This window comes from Rhinoderma darwinii, chromosome 11, assembly GCF_050947455.1.
Source record: "Rhinoderma darwinii isolate aRhiDar2 chromosome 11, aRhiDar2.hap1, whole genome shotgun sequence".
NCBI classification, from domain to species: domain Eukaryota; kingdom Metazoa; phylum Chordata; class Amphibia; order Anura; family Rhinodermatidae; genus Rhinoderma; species Rhinoderma darwinii.
This window is the reverse complement of record NC_134697.1, coordinates 36439973-36463955: the sequence shown is the minus strand read 5'-3', so window position 1 is coordinate 36463955 and position 23983 is coordinate 36439973. Positions and strand designations below refer to the sequence as shown.

Sequence of the window (23983 nt, the reverse complement as noted above, 5' to 3'; positions counted from 1 at the left end):
GACTTCTGGTTCCTGTCAAGGGAAGGAGCGTCGTATGAGTCAGTCACCTTCTCCAACGTGTGGAACGAGAGAATCTTACGGCCAATAGGGGGACAGAAACCCTTGACAAGCAGTTCGAACAGCCAATGAACGCAGCCGGTGTCTAGAAATCCAGGGGGCCGGAGACAGCGGGCGCAGCAGTCAGTAGTGAAGGGCATTGATCACGTTAGTGCGGGTGCCGTCTGGTGAGTGATGCCGAGCGCTTCTATTACATTGTATATTATGCTGCATTGTGTTACGTTACATTCAGCTCTGTGCCTGGAGTGCGTCATTGATGAGCTCTGTCGGTCGTTAGTGAGGCCTGTGTTGCTCAATGAGAAAAAAGAAAGACAATAGCAGAGCTTGCTCGGTATCCCCCATGCTTTTTTGTCTCTAATGGGGCTCACAATGTCATTTCACTATTATATATATTAGTGCTAATTTCATAGGAATCCCGTGTATTATGGGGGTGCATGGGAATCCATACAAGTAGTGGACACTCTACATGTTCTATGCCAGGACCCCAATAGTTGATGGCATTAGATGGGTCGTCACTGGAAATGTGATGTCCTTTGCCAGCGGGTGACCCTGATATCCAAACACTCCCTAGAGACGCTGCTGGAGCCTGGATATGTCTGCTGGATGCCCCCTTGCTGCCTATTTTAAGGGGTAGGAGCCTGTCTCCTTGCCGGAGGTCTTCAGGGGGGGGGGGGGGCTATTGTGTCCTGTGAGCCCCTGTACTGCAGTGGGGCCATATTCAGGTAGATGATGAATGGAGAGGTGGCCAAGCATGCGGCTTTCTCCATTGATTGAGGAGCTGAAATAGCCAAGAAAGCTCAGTCTGTGCGTGGCCACCTCTCTGCTCAGTTATCATCTGGATCTGGCTGCCTTACAGAATGGGGGGGGGGGGGGTGTCATAAGGACCCCCCCCCCCCACCTTGCAGACGTCTAATATGCTGTAAAAGTGTGAGATAAGAAATCCCATTTGAAGTATTGTCTTCAGAGTGAGAACGGCAGCCGTGTATGGCCAAAACGAAGCTCACATGCGTTGGTGAATGGCCACACAAGTTGTCCAATAATAGCACCGTTTTACAGGTATCCCACACTTCATCTACCTCCCATATGGTATATAGAGGTGACCTTGCATGCCCGACCGGCTCTCCACCATAGCCAGATGGCACCGCCACCGATCGGACACTTATGGCATACAGATTGGCAAGCCGGAAATGTCTTTGATAGAAAAAAGAAACCCTTTGCATGTAGTCTATTCTCTTCTACCTAGGTCTCAGATTAACCCCTTAATGACCGGGCCATTTTGCACGTTAATGACCAAGGATTATTTTTTGTTTTTTCACGGTCGCATTCCAAGAGTCGTAACTCTTTTTTTATTCCGTCGACATAGCCGTATAAGGGCTTGTTTTTTGCGGGACGAGTTGTATTTTGTAATTGCACCATTTTTAGATGCTTATAATATATTGATTAACTTTTATTAACTTTATTTTAGGAGAGAATTGAAAATAAGCAGCTATTCCAGCATTAATTTTCACGTTATAAATTTACGCCGTTTACTATGCAGCGTGAATAACATGTTAACTTTATTCTATGGGTCGGCACGATTACAGGGATACCAAATGTGTAAAGGTTTTATATGTTTTTTCTACGTTTGCACAATAAAAACCCTTTTAGAAAAAAATTACTTGTTTTTGCATCGCCGCGTTCCAAGAGGCGTAATTTTTTTATTTTTCCGTCGATGTGGCCGTACGTGGGATTGATTTTTGCGGGACAATGTGTAGTTTTCATTAGTACTATTTTGGGGTACATAGGACTTATAGATGAACTTTTATTTTATTTTTTATGGGGGGAATGGGAGAAAAGAGAGAATTTTGCCGTTGTTTTTTGCGTTTTCTTTGGACGCCGTTCATCCGGCGGTTTAATTAATGTGTTCATTTTATTGGTCAAGTTGTTACGATCGCGGGGATACCATATATGTGTATGTGTGATTTGTTTTGACCGTTTTATTAAATAAAACCACTTTTTGGGGCAAAAAAGTAGTTTTATTTGACTTTGACTGTAATTTTTTTTATTTTTTTTTTCACAAACTTTATTTAACGGTTTTACTTTTTTTTTTTTAGTCCCACCAGGGGACTTCACTATGCGATGTGCCGATCGCATATATAATGCTTTGGTATACTTAGTATACCAAAGCATTATTGCCTGTCAGTGTAAAACTGACAGGCAACCTGTTAGGTCATGCCTCTGGCATCGCCTAACAGGCAGATGCTGAAGACAGACCTGGGGGTCTTTGTTAGACCCCCGGCTGTCATGGAAACCCGACGGCGACCCGCGATTTGTTTGCGGGGGCGCCGATCGGGAGACAGAGGGAGTTCCCCCCTCTGTCAAACACATTAAATGCCGCTGTCACTGTTGACAGCGGCATTTAATGGGTTAAACTGCCGGAATCGGCGCGTGCTTCGATTCCGGCAGTTGCAGCAGGAGCCAGGCTGTGTATAACAGCCGTGCTCCTGCCGCTGATCGCGTGGGTACAGTCTCAGCACCCGCGCGATCACAGGACGGATATATCCGTCCTCCTGCGCGAACTAGCAGCTGCTGAGGACGGATATATCCGTCCTTCGGCGTTAAGGGGTTAAAGGGGTTGCACTGGATTAAAAAAAATCTGTCTTCCAAAAACAAGTGCCACACCTGTCCACTGGTTGAATGTGGTATTGCAGCTCCACACCCCATTCACTTCATTAGAGTGGAGGTGCAATACCAGACATGACCCATGGGAAGGTGTGGTGCTATTTCTGGAAGAAAGCAGCCCAGATTTTTCCAATCCTTTTCAACCCTTTTAACTTTAGTTAACGTCACATAGTTCTTATTGCATCACTCAGAACTAAACATAATAAAGCATATTTCTGATCCTTCTGAATGTTTGGCAAGATCTGTCCCTTTTTATATTTAGAAATTAGACAATAGACCTCCCCTATCCCTGCTCGGGGGGGGGGGGGGGGTGTTGTTTAGGTTCAACATACCAACTGTTAATGAAACAGGAATGCAGGTCTGACCATAATACTATGTCTGGGACACTAGTGGGTGGTGGATATGCCCTGTTCTGTCAGTTGCTGTCTTGTATGTTACAGCCTGTATTATAGTTGAGATCTGCATTCATAATTATTTGCGCTTAAGAGCTGAAATCTCCCAACATTTCTTGCTGATTTAATATCTTCACTGAGCGTATATATATATTATCTTATAAATCGTAGAATGGGGCATGGCTCAAAAGTGGACATGCACTTTGAACACCTAGCAAGGACTAAATTAAGGTTAAAATATTTGTATTAAATCTACATGCGAGTTGGGGTACTACATCTATGTTTATGGAGCGCTGCAGTCTGGTATAGCTATGGATCCGTAGTTCCCTGGATACAGCCCTGCTGCTTTTATTTTTCTGCTCTTTTAAGAGATTGTGTTCTGGCTGCTATCATTGTATATACAGGTGTCGCATATTAAGGTTTTGGTCTGTTACTCGTATTTGACTATTTTTGTTTCTCAGGTGATTAGCCATGGGAGGACACGACTCAGGGGCACAGCACCACTTCACTGGCATTAAGAAGTACTTCAATGCATATACCATGGTCGGCAGGAGGAATGTAGGTTAAAAAGGGGTGGTGGTAATGTAACTGTTAATCTTTGTGTGACCTTTATATGAGGTTTTTGTTTTTTTGCAGTGTGTACTGGCCACATATGCAGGAATTGCAGCGATTGTGCTTTTCTTTAAATTAAAGCCCAAGAAACAAGCAGCGGTCACAGACAAATAATGGTAAGTGTCAGTATAAATAAGTGAAATAGGCGTGGCCCAGAATAGCGTGAAACCATAGTCTGTATTTGTCACTTCAGTACATTACTGTAGGTACACCGAATGCTTGAGTATTGAAGAGATTTTCAGTTTCTGCTCTTGGGCAATATTAGGGCATGTTTACACAGGGTTTTTCTTAAAGTTGAAAAAAGTGCTGCTGATTCTGCTTCCAAAACACCTGTTTTCGGAAGCAGATTTTCAAATGCAAACTGTTTTGGACGTGGTTTTTGGCACTTTTCGGAGCCAAAAACGGCACCCAAGCTAGTCGGCACGGTTTCAGCTTTTGTCACCGAAACCACGCAGAGGTAGGTCAGGGGGCTTTTTTTTTTTCTTTAGTGCTATGGAATGTTTTGGTGAGCTAAAAAAAAATTGCTGTGTGAACTACATTGCAAATTCCAATTAAAAGTAGTGGGAGGCAGTTTCAGCACTGAATTAGCGTGCAAACTGCCTTAAGGGGGTATTCCAGCCATTCACTGATCACCTATCCATGGAATGGGTAATGTTAGATTAACCAGTGTCCAACAGCTGGGATCTTCACTAGAAGGGGGACCCCCTATTCCTCCGCTGAGTTTGCCTTTGATGCAGTATTGTAAACCAGTCAAATATCAAAGTGCACGCTCCTAGCAAAACCAGATGCACTGTTTCTCTGTACATCAGATATTTCCATAAAAGATTGCACCTGAGCGAGCCGCACTGCATTGTGGGAAGTTGACAGAATATGGTGGCACTTAAGAAAATAAATAAATCTTATGTTTGACTCCTATCAAGCACTATAGGACTGTCCTGTTCTAACAGTGGAGCATTAAGGGCCTTATGTATTCAGTGCAAGCAAGGATTAGATAAACAGAGGCTTAGGCTGGGTTTCCACTGTGCAGCCTATCGGATCTGGAACCTGCAGCACCTTCCATCTGAAAAACCGCACCACATTGTGTATGGGTTAAAAAAAAAAAAATAACTTACACCACCCCCACCCCATTTCTGCACATAGTCTGGCCTTCCACGATGTGGTCACGTCATGCTGCAGCCTGAGAGGGAAAAATAAAAAAAAGTCCAGCATCCTGGGATGACCTACATCCCATATGAAAAGTCATCCCAGGAGGCTGGACTGTAAGAGTTCTGGTGAAGATATTTTTTTTGCTTCCTTTCCCCGAGTTGTGATTTTTGGGTCAGAATTGCTGCGATTTCACCCCAAAGGTTACAACACTTTGCATTAAATGGGAATGCAAAACCCACAACTAAAGCCATGGGGAAAACCCACGAAAATGAGCATGAATTGACATGCTGCGGATTTTAATTCCCCACTGCAGGTCAATTAACTTGCGCTGCATTTTTTCCCCCCCCCAGTGTCTGCATGAGATTCTAAATCATCCACTTTGCTGCCACTGGAAATGCTGTGGAATTTCCACAATGGAAAGTCTGCAGAGATTGCTATGTGGGAACCCAGCCTTATGAAAAGAAAATACTTCTCCAGTTTGGATCTAGTCAGAGCAAAAGAAAACTTGTCAGAGTACTGAGAGATCTACTTCTGTATGTCTGTGTAGACTTAAGGCCCGATGCACACATTCTAAAGCATGGGAGCGCTATCCAGAAAAAGCAAAATAGGACGTGTCTTATCTTTTGCGGAGCCTTTGTACGGCATGTGCACCTTCCTATAAATGGGATGGGGTCTGTGGGTAATAGAAGTGAATGGATCCTTAACTATGGACAAATTCTACAGCAGCGTGCAGGGAGTCTAAGTGGATCTGGTGTTTTGATTTAAGTCATGTTTATCTTGGTAAAGGTGTTTCCTTGTTGCAGCTAATCTCTTTACCATTATCTTATTTTGTTCTGTTTTGTGCATTTAATAGGATCCTGGATTTAGATGTTGGACCATCTCTCCCCATGGACTTATACTTTGACATAAAAACCAGAATATATGTATTGTCTTTTATTTACAATATATCAAGATAAAAGTCTGTACAAAATGAGGCGGCAGCAGCATCCTGCCCATCCATCCATATTACAGTTCATCGGTTTGTTGGCGGTATACAAGTAAATGTTTCAAAAGTCACCCCTGTCTCTTCTATGAAAAGTTATTACTCCAGCATCAATAGGAACCATCCTAGATTTATTCCAGTTAGAGGTAGTATAAGTACAATGCTTAAAATGCAAGTAGTTTGACTAAAAGGTAGATATAAGTGAAGTGGATAATGAAGAATGTAACTTCCATTACCAAAGCTGCCATACACAACAATCCATACACAAGTCTACAGTCCTTGCAACTGGCACACTGGCTGCAAAGGGGTTATCTACTCCCTAAAAATGGGCCTATGCTCAGGATAGGACATTGCTAGCTGATGGGTCAGTCTGACCTCTAGGTGCAGCACTTGTACGAAAAGATCTACTTCAAAGAGAAACGATTTGAGCAGCAGTAAAGCACATGCCAGCTCCATTAAAAGGAGCAGTGGGCATATGTCTTGCCAATGTGCTTCACTGCGGTGAGGAAGTTCTGGGGTTCTTCCAATTGGGTGGTACCAGCACTTACCCATCTTGTGAAGAGGTGATTAAAGGGGCTTCTCCCAGAATCAAACATGGAATTGTATTTGTAGACTAGCACAGATCAAAGCTTAAATAATGGAGTTCACACAATGTTATAGCACCTGAGCAGTCTGAGTCTCAAAAAATAAGCTAGTCCAAGTTTTAAATCCAAGCTTACCATCTAGTGAAAACATTCATTATGGTGGAGTGCTATACAATGACTAGAGATGGGTTTTGACAACTTGGGATGCAATTACCCTAAGGCTCTGAACTGCTGCCATTTTCTTTTCCCACTGGTGTTGGTATCTTTGATGGCAAGAATCTTCCAAAAATACCAGGAGCCTAATGAGCCCCATAAAGTTATACATTTCCACAAATATTCTGAAGCTTGCTTTGCTTATAACTATTGAATGTATGATAAGCAATACAGCCCCCACAAAAATACCTTTAGTGGTATACAAACTCTTCAAAGCAGTAATACTAATCATTCAGCTACATGTAAAGTGACTATAGACCCTTGTACGTTTTATTAATCAAGATGGGACCACAGTTTAGACTCTGCACAGCTAGCATGAAGTATACATATGGAAATAGTCCCAATGTAGATCACTATCATACCACTCCCTTTATAAAATCAGGTAGCAGATGGTATACTTAAGATACCTCTGTACTGAATAGCATAGTCAACTATACTACAGAATAGTTTAGAAGAAAAAAAAGACTACTGTGGCACAGGTCAGGTCAATGGAGCTCCAACATATACAAAAATTGTATGAACAGAGCCTTCGTTTCATTATATCCAGGGCAAATACAATTCTGGCTGCTTGATGCAGCTACTAGAGATTTTACCCCTAGGAGGTGGCTGCAGGTAGCTAGAATTATATCATTTATATCTAGAACTGAAGCTATTACATTATCCACACATAAATTGGCCTAAAAAGTGTTAAGGTGGACCTTTTATTTAAAATAAAGAGTAGACCTTAAAACCCATCAGATACTATGGTGAGTTAATGAGCGTAAACCACCACCACTTAATTCAAAGGAGCACCCGCACAGTCATTCTCCTGCACCACTGAAACCAATGGTACCATAGCACAAATGTGTGAGGCACTTCCCATGATGACGGAGGAGCAGGCTCTTTAGACACTTCCTGCCCCTTTAAAAATGACTGTTCTACAAGGGTCCACTGGAAAACACGACACTGGTACAGTGCAGTAGAATTAAACCAACCACTAATGCCTTCTGAAATCGGAGACCACCACTGAATTGGCATTTATCGTATATAAATGTACACAAGCACTCAGTGCTTAACTAGAACTGTCATTGATCACAGCACCATTTCTGCATACACTTTTGAGCTCTATTCCTTTCCACATGAAACCAGTCACGAGAGCAAACAAGGCAGTGCAGTGAATGCAAGAGGATCTTGCTGAAATTGACATCTGAATCCCATTTGGTAACTTCATTGCATAAGTTGCCCTTGGCTGGACACTTGACGGAAGATTTTTTTTTTTTTTTTACGTTAGCCTTAAAGTGCATCCATTCACTGTGAGCCATATGCTCCAGCAGCCAGGAGGAGGTTTCTTCGTGTGAAATGCAGATGAGTAACGGGGGTGGATTTGGTCAGATAAGTACCAAGCAGTAAGTCCTGGGAACTTTCATGTAAGTTTATATGGCCTGTAGCACTGGTAAAGTCATCAGTCTCCAAGTCCTCAAAAGCTTTTATTCCATCCCATAGACAAACTGTATTGTCCATTGAACCTATAATGGATTTAAAAAAAAAAATGTACATTAGGAAATTGAATTTTACATTTAATATATAAAATTCTATTAACACTTTTGGAAAAGGGAACCATTTTCATGATTATTAAAAAAAATATATATGCTAAAGCACCAGGCATAGGATCTGCTAAAAAAACAAAACTGCCTGCACAATTTCCCCCAAACATGTCTAACAATACCTGGTAAATCTCTACTGCACTGGAAAGTGCCAGCAGCTATCCCACTCTTCACATGTACAACAACACCAATTCCCATCTGCAACAGTTTCAATCAATAAAAGGCCCTTTTACACGCAAACGATCACGCAAATAAGTCTTCATATGAACGCTCGTTCCAGATAATTACCCTGTGTAAACGGAAGGCATCAGCCGATTAACACGAAAACGCTCATTCATCAGCTGACCGTTTTTGCAGCACGTCTCCATGTGAGAACAGGGAGACATGCTGCAGACATGATGGAAACACATGCGGATGATCACACATCCCCATACATAAACAATCATAGCTCCTTGTGAAAGCAGCGCCTATAAACAAGCTGGCTCTTAGATCAGCACTCTTTTTCATAGGCCATAGTGGCTGCTGTATAAGGACCTTTAGCTTCTATATCTGCCAACAGAATTCAAAACAAACCAGTTTACCTTCTTTTAGGCCAAGTCCACAAATGGCATATTTGTTACGGAATCCAAACCGAAATTTCTCAAGAAATGACAATACAATGTAAGTGAATGAGGTTAACAGATTAAAGTGAAATCTGCATACAATACGGAGATTTCAGTGAAGGTTATTCACAGTGACACAATATAATTTTAATGAGGCGTGTAAAACCCAACCCTATCAGTGTTCCTTGCACAGAGGCATTGAGAGGTTCCCTTTATTGTTCTCTAGAATATACCTATTGTGTTTAATGTGTTCTACTCGCTGACATGTTCTAGAACATGTTTTCGTTTTGTGGGAAAAGATTCAGTATAACCTGTCATTTGTTGAACTAAACCTCTGCTCTTTCCATACTCGAGTCCAGTGGGCGATCCTACTCCTTGATGGACAGCCTTCCCTGTAGGACTATAAGTTCAGAGATCGCTATCATAGAGTAGACAGCTTACAATTATCAGAAGTTTAGATCAATAAGTTACAAGTTATACTGAATCTTTCCCAACAAAACCCATATATCAATCTGCTCTATCACACACTGCCTGTAGAGTAGATTTACATTTTCAACATGACAGGTTCCCTTTAAGATAATGTTCACATGGTTGTTTCTTTAAGTATTTTGGGCCATAATACACTGCCAAACAGCTTTTCATTGATGTCAATGGGAAATACTGTTTAGGTCATAAGTCGTATTTTTACAAGGCCAAATAAAAAAAGCCTCGTAAAGATACGTGACATGTCACCTGGAACTCCAAAAACAGCTTCGAAATTGCATTAAAATCCAGGTATTTTTTTAAACCGCTTTTTAGAGGCAGTTTTCTGTTGAAATCAGCCTCATTTTTCAGCCTGAACATATGCCATGTAAACATGGTCTAACCATTCTCAAAACACAAGCTCCCGCTGTGATTAGCCGATGTTGCCGGGGAAGCTCCAGGAACACACGTTTTAGGTGGGATTCACACGACCGGGTCGTTCCCGAGCCCGAGTGTCGGCCGGTAAAATCGGCCATTTTGCCCGGCTGGTTTGCATAAAGTTATGCATCCGTGCCGGGCAGATCCGGACAGTGACATCAGCGGCAGCTCCTGAAGGGGAATCCCCATGTGTTCGGGGATTCCGCTTCAGGAGTTTCCCCTGATGTCACTGCCCAGATATGGACAGAGACATCAAGCGCTCTGTCCAGGAGCGGAATCCCCGAAAACACGGGGATTCCGCTCCTTCAAGGAGCTAAAGTGCGGCTAGCACATAGCAGGGCGGGGAGATACCTCCCTGCTCTGCTATAGTGGCGTCGCTACAGTAGCAGCAGCAGCAGCAGCAGCAGCTGCTACTACTACTACTAGCGGCGCCATCGAAGGTGTTGCCGGGCCAGGGTGCTTTTAACAAGCAGGGGAAGGGAGCCAGCGCAGCGCTCCCTCCACCTGCTGTACACCCCGGCCCTGCAACACAGTGTACAGCGATGCCATTCGTCAGAATGGCATCAACTCCTCCTCCTCACATGTACTCTGCGCTGTGAGGAGGAGGAGGAGATAGAGCGCAAGTGCCGGGAAACCCGGCCATCACTCGGAACACATTCCGGTGATGGCCGTGTAATACCCGGCCCCATAGACTTCTATGGGAGCCGGGCAAAGATAGAGCATGTCCTATTTTTTGACGGCCGGATTTTCCGGCCGTCAAAAAATCAGTCGTGTGAATAGCCCCATTAGGGGTCTATTATTCCTAATGCAGCCGGGTGCCGGCCGATTTATGAACGGCCGGGAAACCCTGCCGTGTGAATGAGGCCTTAGTACGATTACACACAGCAAATTGAAGTGTAGCTCCCTCCATGAATTTCATATGCACATTGTTTAAGGGGAGACAGACAGTTTGATGTGGAAAACTGCAAGATATTTTACAATCGCTCTAAATATACGCACTGCATAACTTACATACCTGATGCTAAAATCTCTCCATCACGACTAAATCTAAGTGCATAGATTGTGTTTGTGTGGCCCTTTAACTCTCCAACCATTAAACCATGGCCTATGTCCCAAAGCAAAACTCTGGCATCTGAGCCTCCGCTGGCGAGAAACTTTCCATTGGGAGTAAAGGCCAGTGAGTGAATAGGTCCCTGCAGAAGTAAACAAATTACAATCAGCTTCCAAAGTTTACATTATAGTGTCATTACATAGAGGTAAACACAAAAATCAACTGAAAAATACACCGGCTACACAATATTTACAAATGCGCTTAAGGACTAAAATTTGAGCACTTTTTTTAAAATTAGATCTACTTAAAAGGACTAAAAAGTGGTATTGTCACATTTTAGAGGCCGCTATACATTATACAGAGGTAAAACGTTTACCTTGTGTCCAGTAAAGATCCTTACACAATTCCCATTGAGCACATCCCATAACCTGACTGTTCTGTCTGTGGAGCCAGTGGCCACATAGTTAGAGTTTGGATGGAAACGAGTGCTTATGACATCTGCCAGATGGCCAGCAAATATACGAAGTGGCTGATAGTGATCAGTAGCCCATAAGCTGCAAATGATACAAGATGAAGGGGAAGCAATTCGGTAAGTTTATATAAACAGACAGCTATGCAATAATGTCACAAAAGAAAATTGAAAATCTGACCAAACACTATAACAATGCCAAAAATGTTCTCTAGTGACCAATCACACACATTGACACATGAGAACAATTATCCCTTCTCCTATGTTAGGCAATCATTTCTCCATATCATGTAAAATATATAATTAGCGAGCGAAATAACGTTAAGCAGCATACCAGTATAGTGGGATTTTCTTTTTGATCCAGCAGCAGTTAAAAAGCAGAAAGTAATGGAGCACATAATACAGAAACAGCAGAAAAATTATTATTTATAGTGAGTGTTATTTACCGTGCTACTCGGTCATGTCCTCCAGAAACAAAGTAATATCCATATGGAGAGAACTGTGCATCCCATACAGGATAGTTGTGTCCTTTATACGCTACTAAGCAGGTAAAGGTCTGTAGGCTCCATAGCCGCACTGTGCCGTCTTCTGAACTGGATAGCAAGTAGTTCCTATAAGAAACACGGAGCGTTTACAGCACATTAACAACATTTGTGGGGGCTTCCTAATGGGGTTCTATGCGGAAATCATATCAAGTCTCATGGTGATCATGTAGACTTATTCCTCTCACCTGTCTGGGCTGAAGCTAGTTGCATATACAGGACCACTGTGACCAAATAAAACTTTCATCTCACTGGCAGTTTTTTCATCCATAATTCGCTCAAGAACATCATCTGATTCCTTGTCAATCACGTTAAGGTCTGAAAAAAAAAAAAAGAGAATTATACAATACTCCAAAAATAGAAGATCTCCAGATACTCATTAACTTAACTAGACAAAAACCTTTTCCAGGACAAATACTCAGTATGCATATACAGCAATATTGGAGACAGCAAAAATAGTCCACCTTTTATGGTTTCCTAATACTTGTGGTTCAAATAATTCGTAAGTTTCAGAGGTTTTCTCATAAGCACTCAGATGCTTTGTTAGTCATGTAGGATATACAGAGGATATATGAGAATTATTTCGGGCAGTTGCCCTCCTACCCCTTAATTTATGGGATGATGGCGTTCCTTTCAGGCGTCTTCTGTGAAATCCTAGATTAAGTTGGACCTCTGAAATAAGGTAATTCTTCTCCCAATTTCTCTCCCAACGCGTTTCCTCTGACCCATTGATTCATCAGGGGAGATAGGTCATGAATGCTGCTTCATCCTGTTCCTTGGGAAGCTGCATGAAAATTTAGATATAGCTGTCTTGAAAAAAATGTAGTTTGCTGTCAGCAAAACATGCTTGCAGTGGCAAGAGAATGGCCTCTCAGTTTGGAGGCAGAGTATCGGCGTCTGGTCCTGACGCCTGCTGTCACTACACTAAGGGATTCCCTGTCTCTTTTTATGTAGCCCATTTCCCTCCCACCCACACACACCTCCCAGGTGCAACACACCTCCCCAGTGACGTGTTTAGATGAGGTAGGAGGGGGGGGGGGTGTACTGAAGGGGGCGGGGACCTGCAGGGCCGCCGCCGCAGACATAAGGGAATAATTCCCTGTGTCTGAAGTGACGCTAGCAAGCCGCAGGCCTCCGTCCTGAGTCCTCAGATCGTGCTCCCTAAACATCTCTGTAAGGGAGATGTTCAGTAAGCGTCTGCATACAGCGATGAGTGTCATCGCTGCATGCAGACGCGTAGTCAGGGGAACGGAGATAACTCCGCCCTCCCTGGTGACGTCGCGGCCTAGGATAGGTCGCGACGTCACCTTGGAGACCGATCAGCTGTGCAGCGCCATGCGTCTAGAATAGACGCTACTGGTCTGCACAGGGATCGATGAATACAGGCAGGGAGTCTGCAATTATTCCCTTATGTCTGCGGCGGCGGCCCTGCAGGTCCCCACCCCCTTCAGTACACCCCCCCCCCTCCTACCTCATCTAAACACGTCACTGGGGAGGGGTGTTGCACCTGGGAGGTGTGTGTGGGTGGGAGGGAAATGGGCTACATAAAAAGAGACAGGGAATCCCTTAGTGTAGTGACAGCAGGCGTCAGGACCAGACGCCGATACTCTGCCTCCAAACTGAGAGGCCATTCTCTTGCCACTGCAAGCATGTTTTGCTGACAGCAAACTACATTTTTTTCAAGACAGCTATATCTAAATTTTCATGCAGCTTCCCAAGGAACAGGATGAAGCAGCATTCATGACCTATCTCCCCTGATGAATCAATGGGTCAGAGGAAACGCGTTGGGAGAGAAATTGGGAGAAGAATTACCTTATTTCAGAGGTCCAACTTAATCTAGGATTTCACAGAAGACGCCTGAAAGGAACGCCATCATCCCATAAATTAAGGGGTAGGAGGGCAACTGCCCGAAATAATTCTCATATATCCTCTGTATATCCTACATGACTAACAAAGCATCTGAGTGCTTATGAGAAAACCTCTGAAACTTACGAATTATTTGAACCACAAGTATTAGGAAACCATAAAAGGTGGACTATTTTTGCTGTCTCCAATATTGCTGTATATGCATACTGATAAAAACAGAATAATTGTACACAACTGTGACATATGATTTGAATATATGCGCTCATATCGCAAACGCTTATGTTTTAAGAAATTTAAGTAAAAGTTATTTTTTAACACACTCCGGATCAATCTTGTTTATTTGTTATAATTTACGGAGAATACTTGACAAACCAACATTGTCTAGGTGGTAGACGATACACAAGACCACGAATATATATTACAGGACAAATACTCAGCTGGATATAAAAAAAAAAAAAAAAAAGTCATGATGTAGGTGCAAAGAGGGTCATACAAAAGAAATGGATTTAGGATCTTCGGTTTAGTCATTTATTCTCCCTTACCAGTCTAAAGTGCAGATGTCATGAGACATTGCCATCCGTCTGTCCCACTTCTTGCCACACACACACACACACACACACACACGATATTTTTAGTTAAGACCATTTGCAACATTGCTTGCTTCTAGATGCATTTAAGCATGGATCTACCCTTTTAACAGAGGCATCAATAAGATGCCCTTGAAAAGCAAAAAAAAAACAAAAAACCTAGAAGTACAGTTCTCAACCCCAGAGCAGACAGTGCTTAAAGGGAAGGTATCAAAAAAAAAAATTACCAACGGTTTAACTTAAAAACAAAAAAAAATAAAAAACAGTTTTAGCGACACATTCCCTTTAAAGAGGCTCTGTCACCAGATTTTGCAACCCCTATCTGCTATTGCAGCAGATCGGCGCTGCAATGTAGATTACAGTAACGTTTTTATTTTTAAAAAACGAGCATTTTTGGCCAAGTTATGACCATTTTTGTACTTCTCATCAGAATGCCCAGCTAGTGAAAGTAGTAAACACGCCCCGATGTACGCACATAATACACGCCCAGTTGGACTTTTAAACACACCCACTTGGACTTTTGCAAGCCTCATTTGCATAACTACAAAAATGGTCATAACTTGGCCAAAAATGCTCGTTTTTTAAAAATAAAAACGTTACTGTAATCTACATTGCAGCGCCGATCTGCTGCAATAGCAGATAGGGGTTGCAAAATCTGGTGACAGAGCCTCTTTAAGCAGATGAGCTCTGTTAGGGCGGCTCTACACACTTCCATAATGAGATTTGACCGCTTTTTACACTATTGCTTCTGATTGTGAAGAAAACTTTTAATAGGTTGTGATTATTCAATGAGGTGCGATTAAATTTAAATTGTATTTTTTTCCTTCTCATTCTCACACAATTCGGGGTCAGGGGAGTGGGTGAGTATTCGGGGGATTATGCGTAATGGAAATAATTCAAACGGTTTTATGGATAAAATGTCAAATAAAAGAAATAAAAAATTGTAAAAATGAAAGGAGAAAAGTCAAAATCAGACATGCTACTGGACTGTTTTGCATGGAAACATCCTTTCCAATTGCAAGACCATAGAGCAATTGCATTCACATAGCAATTTACAGATTTAAGATTTGCAATTGCAACTGCTAAAAGTAGTCAAATGAGATTCTACAAGTTGAAAATCGTCAACTTGTATGCATTATTAAAGAGCGTAAAGAGAACCTTCAGTTGGCCATACACATTAGATGTATGCCGGAAATACCCGGGGAGTTCGGTGGGACCGGACGACCATCTAATGTGTATGGCGGCGCCCCGAGAAGAGAGTCAGGAATGCTGAATTTCAACATGCCCAATCCTGTTTGGCAATAAGCTGCTGCCAGAGGAGTCTGCTTGCTCACCTCTCCCGGTTGAAAAAACATGCACGCTTGGCCGAGTAGAGCATCCATGTGTATGGAGGAGTTGTTTGAAACAGCGATCTAATGTGTATGGCCAGCCTTAGTCAACAGCTCTTATTCACTGTTGCCACACTTCTAGATGCCATTAAAGCACCACTCCATTATAGAAAATCTTGTACTATTAGAAAGTATAATAAAACATCTTTAACAAGAAACCGCAAATCAGTTTTCCCAGGAACAGCTGCCAATGGGATGTGTCTGGTATAACTCAGCACCATTCATTTGAAAGAGGATGAGCTGCAAAACCAGTCACATCCCATGGTCAACGGCATGTTTCCTGGGAAAAAAAAAAAGTGGATTTTTGCAAAACTTACACAGCTTCTTTAAATACGGAACACATGTAGCGCATGCTATATATTACACGTCAACATTCAGACCCTAGGAGTGGCTATAGACATGGGAACTAGCCATAGATAACGGTGTGCGTATTACACCTATAAGGGCAAGCACGATTATGCCCTGCAGTCTAAGCTCAGAAAATTAACAAACAGGACATACTAGCAATTTAAAGGGAACCAGTCACCAGCAGTTGACCTATTGAACTCCACTCCCCCCTCGTTTGCTGCTGCGGTCAAAAGTTAATTGCCGTTATCCCCTTTCCTAAACTCCTCCGACCGTAAATAATGGTCTGAAAACAATTTGCACCTTTTATGGTAATAATCCGGCGGTCTCGTTTGTTCCTCTTATGCCCACCCACCACCGAAAACTGGCCCACCCTGAATGCGGTCAAAAATAAGTAGGTGGGGTCAACTCGGAATGGCTTGCGGAATGAGAACTCTGAGCGAAGATATGAGATTTACGCTCATTAGCATAAAGTGTAAGAACACTAAAGGTACAGAGCTACTTAGAAGATAATTATAGGTTACATAAAAATGATTTTTCACCCACTTCCACCAGGTATTGCTGGTTTAATAGATGAAATGCTGGTGAGAGGTTCCCTTTAAGCTTCCAAAAGTGCTAAGGCTAGAGCTCCTTTGATTTCACAGTGGTTTGGTATCTTCTCTTTCGTATTAAATGGAATAGGTGTGCTGAAGAGCCCAGAAATTATCAAAATTAGGGTTATTGAGTTTAACAGAAAGATGGCTGAGAGGGTCACCGAATAACTATGTATAAATGTACCAAAGGTCAATATAGAGATCTGTCTAATGATCCATTTATATCCTGAACTGTAACTATAACAAGTGAGTATCCTTTACATCTAGAAGATGGTTTCTACATAAACATAGAAGGGGATTCTTTACTGTAAGAGCAGTGACACGAACTATGCCAGAGGAAGAGGTCATGGGGAATTAGCTTTAGTGTAATATGATAAATTAGATAGTTATATTACTGTAGATGGGTCGTTGATCCAGGGATTTATTCTAAATACCAGATTCGGAGTCCGAAAACCTCTTAGGCTGGTGGGCAACAGAGGAGCTTGTGCTCTTGTTTTCAGCATATAGGGACAATGGTGAATTGAAACCCTGAGCGCCTGCCAGAAGTTGGGGAAAGTAGGGGAACAGCATCACCCCCCGTTACCCCAATAGAAGAAAAAAAAAAAAAAAAAAGCAAAGAACCTGCTGTACCAGAAGCTTACCAACAAGCTCAGTGCCTGTAGGAGGTACCAACCGTTTTATTCTTAGTTTCATGCCTCCTAGTGGCAACAGAATATACACCATCGTCTGTGTCCCCCAATGAGATGTAAGAGAAATTGGATTTTGCCTCATGTGAGGGTTTTTGCCTACTGCTGGATCAGCTTTGCAGTACAACAAGGTGAGCGGACTGGTGTCTCATCCTTACAAACTGTGTTTCAACAAATATAAAAAGTTAGAAAAGTTGCATTACCAGATGTGCTTTTAACACCACGTAGTTTTTTAGGCGTCAGACTCCAGACGCGCACAGTGGAATCAGCGAAGCCTCCTGCGATCATGCTGGAATCATCAGTAACGTCCACCGCGGTCAGGCCCTTTATGGAAACAGTGTTATACATAGTCAACACATTTAATAGCATTAATATAAATAAAAAAAAGATAGTCTAGAATAAAAATTATATATACACACACACACACACACACACACACACACACACACACACACACACACACACACACACACAACATACCTGATAAGCATTGAGGAAAGTGTAGAAACATACAGATGGCAAAGAGTCAGGACCAAGTCGTACACGCTTTGCAGCTTCCTTCATTATCATAATTTTATCAAGTTTGTCAGAATCTTTTAGTTCTGGGAGAGGAATCCTGGCAATACATAATAAAAATGAGAGATTAGTGGGTGTCTCAGAGGATGTCTGGAATACCCCTTTAAACAGCTGGGGTTACAGCTACTCTCCTGCAGCTGGGCTCATTACCACAGCTGCCGTGTCCACTATGAGGTACCTACAGTTGCTGTAATATATTATCTTCTCTTCCTGTACATGTATACGAGGATGCAGGAAGGGGTTAAACAATGTCAGCGTAAAATATTAACTCTTACGATATAATTCTAGAAAATTAAAATCTACCTAGAAATAAAGTCATGGAATACAATCATGCAGCTTAACAGCTCATTGTTCATGCCACGAGATTGTATCACTAGTGGGAAGCTGTGGTCAGCCATACATTTTACAAGCGGGCGCCGCAAAGTGAAGCATTACATACTGTCCATTCAAATGAATGACCAAATAAGTGATCTATGTAAATGCACTGCTCTGATTTAGCAGCTCATAGGGGGGGGGGGGGGGGGGGGTTCCAATCAGAGGCCCCTCCTATGACATTCATATTCTGTAATGGGACATATAGACCGGGATTGTCTTCATAAAACCCCTTTAAACATATCTAAAACGACTAATAAAAACCATCCTGAATTGACAAATTCATAAATAATTCATATACCTGTTCTGTGGAGGAGCATTCGGGTCCTGCTTCTTACTTTTTGAACCAATACTATCCTTTTTTGGCTTCTTTTTCTTTGGCTTGCCTTCCTCATTTTCCCCTTCTTCATCTTCGTCATCCAAAGGCACCTCAATCTCCGGTTCTTTTAGAAGACCATAAAACACCTATAAATAAAAATAAAACGTGAAGATTCACTTGGGCTAGGGTTGTCATACTGAATGTGTCGGGATGCCAGTGCTACATTACAGGAAGACTCAGAAACGTTAACTGCAACCCACAGATTCACGATTGTCCACTACGCAAAACACATGGAAATAACGCTCTGCTCAGTCCCGTACGAATAGTAGCACAAACCTTGACTTTGTTTGCTTCTCTTCTTGCTTCTCCAGAGAGGCTGCCCACCATTGCATCAATTTGTTGCTTGCTACGGGGCATGCCATCGAAGATATCAATATACAGATGTTCTTGGACTATACTCCAGATCTGATTGTTCTGCCTCTCCTGTAGATGGCGCTTCAGCAGCTGATAAGAGTCCCGGGATATCCTCAAAACAAACTTGCTTGTCCGAAAGTCGAGCATGGTCTCATTTCCTTTCATGTGCTCTTTTTTAGAAAGACTGGCCAAAATACGGAGATCATCTTCATAGTAACATTCCTGGTCTCCATGAAATCTTTTGGAAACAAAATGAATAAAAGATAAGAATTATGTCCGTTACAATTGTCTACATGTCAGTATTAGGCCCTGTTCACAGAGTTGACACAGTTTTTGCAGCAGAAACCGCGGCAAAATAACGGCCGAAATTGCCTCCCATTGTTTTCAATGGAAGATGGAGGAGTTTTTTCCCTGCGAGCAGAAAAAACGCTCACAGGAAAAAGCGACATGCTGTATCTTCAGGAGTTTTCCGCCTCAAAAACCCCATTGAAATCAATGGGTGACTGACAAAAAATGCCCCGAACGGCCGACGCGGTTTTTCCCTTTGCCTGTTGAAGAAATAGGTAAAGAAAAAAAAAAAAAGCATCAAAACGCCAGTGGTGCAAGACCACTTAACAAAAAAATTTAAAAAAAACAAAAAAAAATTAAAAATAAATAAAATAAAAAAAACAAAAAAAAAAACAATATCAATATCTCTAGAACAAAGCAGATGAAGGTCTCGTGTGAGCGCTCAGCTGCTTCGTGTCTGTTCGGCTTTTTCCGGAAATAAATGTATCGGAGTACAGGCTCATAGACTTTCTATTGAGTTCGTACACCGATATATTTATTTCCGGAGAAAGCCGAACAGACACGAAGCTGCTGAGCGCTCACACAAGCGCTTCAGCGGCTTCGTTCTAGCGATTGGTGGAGGTCTCAGTGCTCGGACCCCCACCAATACAAACTTCTGACATGTCAGAAGTTTGTCGAATGTTTAGCTACACTTTAAACTGTATTCTGCAGGGAAATCTTATTAACAAGCAGCTGCTCTCCACAGCAGTCCTGCTCATAGTGATTCTCTAATACTTTTATCAGAGTCACTCCCTTTAACTGCACAATCCTAATCTATAAAGCTGGCCACACTTGGCCTGATCGTAGAGGGGTATTGTAGAAGGGAAGGATTGGCACTCTTCGGCACGGCTGGGATGATAGATATATATATATATATATATAGGCATCTTCCTTCAATCTTGGCAGTCTGTGGATAGTTTGGTGCACCTTTTTTTTTGCCAATGCCGGGAGCGGCTGCTAAAGAAGTGCAGCAGTATTCACTCCTGCACTGTATGAACCTGGCGTAATCCTAACATAGGTTTGATTACCTTATTGAAATGATCAGTCATTTATTTAATTTGTGTATGGGGCAGCGCAACTGTCCTGCGACATTGGCAAACGCCAGAAACAAGGATAAGGCAAGATGGGTCGTAACATGCCCAATCCTTGGTTCGCCTGGCAGAGAAGCTGCTGTCAGGGGTGTCTAACAGCACCTTATCTTTCTGTCTGTTTTGAAATAAACATGTAAGCTCAGAAAACAGTACAAACCCCCAGACAAATGCTTCGTTTTTATTTTGTGCCCAGTTAATTTTCTAATAGCCAAGTCCATTGCCCTGGTCACCATACTCACTTGTCAAAGAATGCTTTTGCTTTGTTTTCATGCTGATTGTATACAAGCTCCAGATACATGTGTACAAACAGTGGATAGAATAACTGAGACAGCTCGGCGCGATGACAGTCCAGGACGGACTCGATGAATCTCTTCAGGCCACTATAATATTCCTGGTAGAGGGCTGGATCTCCCTGCTGGGTGTACGCAGACAGAACAGCGCTGACGTCCGGCTGATCTTGGGGGCCACTATTCAGTGGAGCTGGAAGAAAAGAAAAATGAAATTAAAACTGGCACTGTGACTTCCAGGTATTTTTATTGCAGAAATAAATGTTCAGCCCTTTTCTTGATGTACAATGTTTATATGGTTAATAAACCAGTGTAAAGTCCTGCATCTAATAAAGCAATATTACAGATTTTAACTACAAAGAATAGCTTTGCAATTGTAAACAAAAATTCTTATATATTGGGGACTTATTGCGCAGTAATTCCCGGATGTTTATTGATTACCTGTTAAAGGGGTTGTCTCAAAGTTTGGCATTATCGTTTTGCTAAATTTACTTTATTGTCTCTTCCACCAAACGCCCACCATTTAGTAATCACACATACTAGTGCTGGTAGCATGGTACCAGCATGCCGGGGGAAGGGTGACTGCCATCTCTATGGTGCTGGTGAACCAAAATATTTATAACAATGGGATCTTTCCAAAAGGTAAACGATGATTTGCCTGTGTTCAGTCACAATACGTTGCCGCATAGAATAAAGCAGCCGGCTACGCAGTTCTAGCCAGTAAGAGAAAGAGAAACAAAACTAGTGACCTGACATCAATGAAAAAAACTAGCTCTGTGTATATGCAGGTTTTATACGTACATGTTATAGATATTTGTGTATTATACATAAGGCATATGTATTTTCAGATATATAGGTGTATTTTTCCTATAGGGTTAAGTGTAATGTACCTCTATGTGCAAATATTTAGTGGAGTATATATTTAAACGTGTTTGTTGGGTATGTGTAATATTTACATCTCTCTATAGCGTATGATTGTATATATTTTAGATATAGATTTAGCTTTAGTGCATATCTATTTATATTTAGTGGTTTAGGTGGCATTAGTGTCGCAGGGTGCTGTCGCCATTCTTTTTCTGCTGTATATTTGCAGTCACAGGCGTTCCTGCACCTGCGTTGTGTATCATTTTGCTGGAATGTGCTGTTCAAACTTTCGTGTTGTTTATGTGATCCATATATGTGGGGTTAGTGACTGCCTCCATTTGTTGTTCTTGCACTCCTCCCATTCTGCTCTGGGTGATTTTAATCAGTTCAATGCTGGATCCTACCATCCCCAGGTATATATGTAGGCTTAGTCCCAGTTCTGGGTGTATGTGCAGCGTAGGTTCCCACCTTACAGAGGTCGCCTTGTCGTGGCAGGTGGGCTAACACTTTTTGATCAAAATGTGCACTAAGAACCTCCCTATTGTAAGTAGATTTAGCAGTAATGCAGATTTATTTATATTTAGTGGCTTAGGTGGCATTAGTGTCGCAGGGTGCGGTCGCCATTTCTTTGTCTGCTAGATTATATATATATATATACACACACACACACACAATAAAAGTTATATGTAGAGTGTGTATACAGGGTATACGTAATACATAGGTCTCTGTATAGTGTGTGTATACAGGGTATATGTATGCCTCTGTATAGTATGTGTATACAGGGTATATGTAACATATATGCCTCTGTATAGTGTGTGCGTGTATGTATGTATATATATATATATATATATATATATATACACACACACACACACACAGGGTATATGTAATATATATGTCTGTATGGTGTGTGTGTGTATACAGGGTATATAATATGTCTGTATAGTGTGCGTGTACAGGGTATATGTAATATGTATGGAGAGCGGCAGGCTGGCATCGGCTGTGATGACTGGGTCTGGGCGGGCTGGGGTGGTAGATTCTGGGCACAGGAGATGACTAGATGTCGGTAATACAGTGCCTATTACTCACCTTTCACCAGGACTCCCGCACTTGCGCCGCTGTTGGAGGACGCTCCCCCGCCGGACACCGAGTTAAGGGACGAGTTCCCCGCGGTCACCCGGCTGAGAAGCGTCTGCTCTGTCCCGTCCTGCTCAGACTGCTGCTCGGGGTTCAGGGACGGCGCGTCCTCCCCGTCCAGTATACCGGTCTCCCGGAGCAGTATATCCGCCGACTCCTTCAGGTTACTCTTCTTGAGGAATTGTAGCACCGCCAGTAGGGTCTGCCGGTCCGGTACGTCCGAGCTCCCCGCCTGGGGGGTGACCGCAGCCGGGGCTGCAGCCTGGGGACTTGAAGGCTTGGACGAGACCCCATTCCCGTTACCGAGCGCCGCATCTTGATTCTCATTGCCCCCCAGACCGTCAGACTTCACATCATCCACGAGCTCGGGCTCCGTCTTCACCGAGGCACTCGCCTCATCTGGCACCGCCGCCATCTTGGAGCGGGAGTTTATTCTTTACGACGTCGCGTTTTACGTTAGTAGGGGCGCGGTTATGCTTACTTCCGGGCTCTTGGTCGCCACTGACAGGCTAAGGTGGAGGGTGTTGTGGATGATGGGCGGCGGGCTGTCCTGCTGGGTGTGAACGGGGAGCTACATGTGCGAGAGCCTGATACATGCGATTCCATGTATGTCAATGCTGGCAGTCACACAACACGATTTATGTGCGATTATGGACGCTCCTTAGAAGTAGATACAAATGTAGCAATTATCGCGTTCTATTATTTATACAAGAAAACGTATTAAGAGATATGTTTCAGTTTTGATGGGTTCACATTGTGCCTTTTTGTTGCGTTTTTAAACAACCTACAGAAACACATGTTTTTTAAAATGTTTGAACTGTAAATTGGTTTTGAATTTAAGGCTGGGTTCACACATCGCAATAAAAATGGGGCTTTTTTTGCCACAACTTCAGCCAAACACTGTGTTTTGCAGCTGAAAATGCGTTTTTTGCTGTGGTCACGGCAAAACAACGCTGTTCTGCTTCGATTTTGCCCAGTTCATGGCAAAAAGGGTCAATATTGCCACGGTTGCAGCGAGAAAAACGTATTTTGACCATGACTTGTGAACCCAGCCTAATGGTTATTGGCTTACCGCTGAAAGACTTTGAAAAACACAGGGGTATTAAAAAAAAAACGCATTCGCTTTTACAAAAACAAATAAATTTTTTAGATGCGTTTCTTTAGGCTGAGTTCATAGGCCACGGCCAAAATGCGTTTCTTTTGCTGCGATTGTGGAGAAACCGTGCCAATTTACTGCAAGCTTTAGAAAACCGCTGAAAAAATTGCAGTTTTGCTGCGAATTGGGGCAAAAAAAATGCAGTTTGACGGCAACGTGTGGATCCGGCCATTTAAAAATG

The 23983-nt window shown here is 42.6% G+C and overlaps 2 protein-coding genes across 2 annotated transcripts; one reads left to right on the top strand and one right to left on the bottom strand.

Annotated features, from left to right (window-relative positions):
* Nucleotides 1–47: 47 nt before the first annotated feature.
* Nucleotides 48–5924, top strand: ATP5MK (ATP synthase membrane subunit k). The gene is made up of 4 exons (XM_075841091.1): nt 48–224; nt 3572–3668; nt 3747–3838; nt 5722–5924. Exons 2-3 carry the CDS (start codon nt 3582–3584, stop codon nt 3834–3836), a joined length of 177 nt encoding a protein of 58 aa, XP_075697206.1. The 5' UTR covers nt 48–224; nt 3572–3581; the 3' UTR covers nt 3837–3838; nt 5722–5924.
* Nucleotides 5768–23083, bottom strand: TAF5 (TATA-box binding protein associated factor 5). Its single transcript, XM_075841090.1, has 11 exons — nt 22599–23083; nt 20598–20838; nt 18863–19178; nt 18509–18672; nt 17740–17875; nt 17463–17583; nt 11983–12112; nt 11699–11863; nt 11160–11337; nt 10748–10925; nt 5768–8152 (listed from the first exon to the last, which is right to left on the bottom strand). Exons 1-11 carry the CDS (start codon nt 23059–23061, stop codon nt 7935–7937), a joined length of 2310 nt encoding a protein of 769 aa, XP_075697205.1. The 5' UTR covers nt 23062–23083; the 3' UTR covers nt 5768–7934.
* Nucleotides 23084–23983: the final 900 nt, after the last annotated feature.

Coding starts and splice junctions, on each gene's coding strand:
- TAF5 (XM_075841090.1), bottom strand. CDS start 23,061: ATGGCGGCGGTGCCAGATGAGGCGAGTGCCTCGGTGAAGACGGAGCCC. Junction 12,113..17,462: donor TGGTGTTAAAAGCACATCTG/GTAATGCAACTT, acceptor TTTTTTTTTCAG/ACCTTAACGTGATTGACAAG. Junction 8,153..10,747: donor TGGAGAGATTTTAGCATCAG/GTATGTAAGTTA, acceptor AATCCATTATAG/GTTCAATGGACAATACAGTT.
- ATP5MK (XM_075841091.1), top strand. CDS start 3,582: ATGGGAGGACACGACTCAGGGGCACAGCACCACTTCACTGGCATTAAG. Junction 3,669..3,746: donor CCATGGTCGGCAGGAGGAAT/GTAGGTTAAAAA, acceptor GTTTTTTTGCAG/TGTGTACTGGCCACATATGC.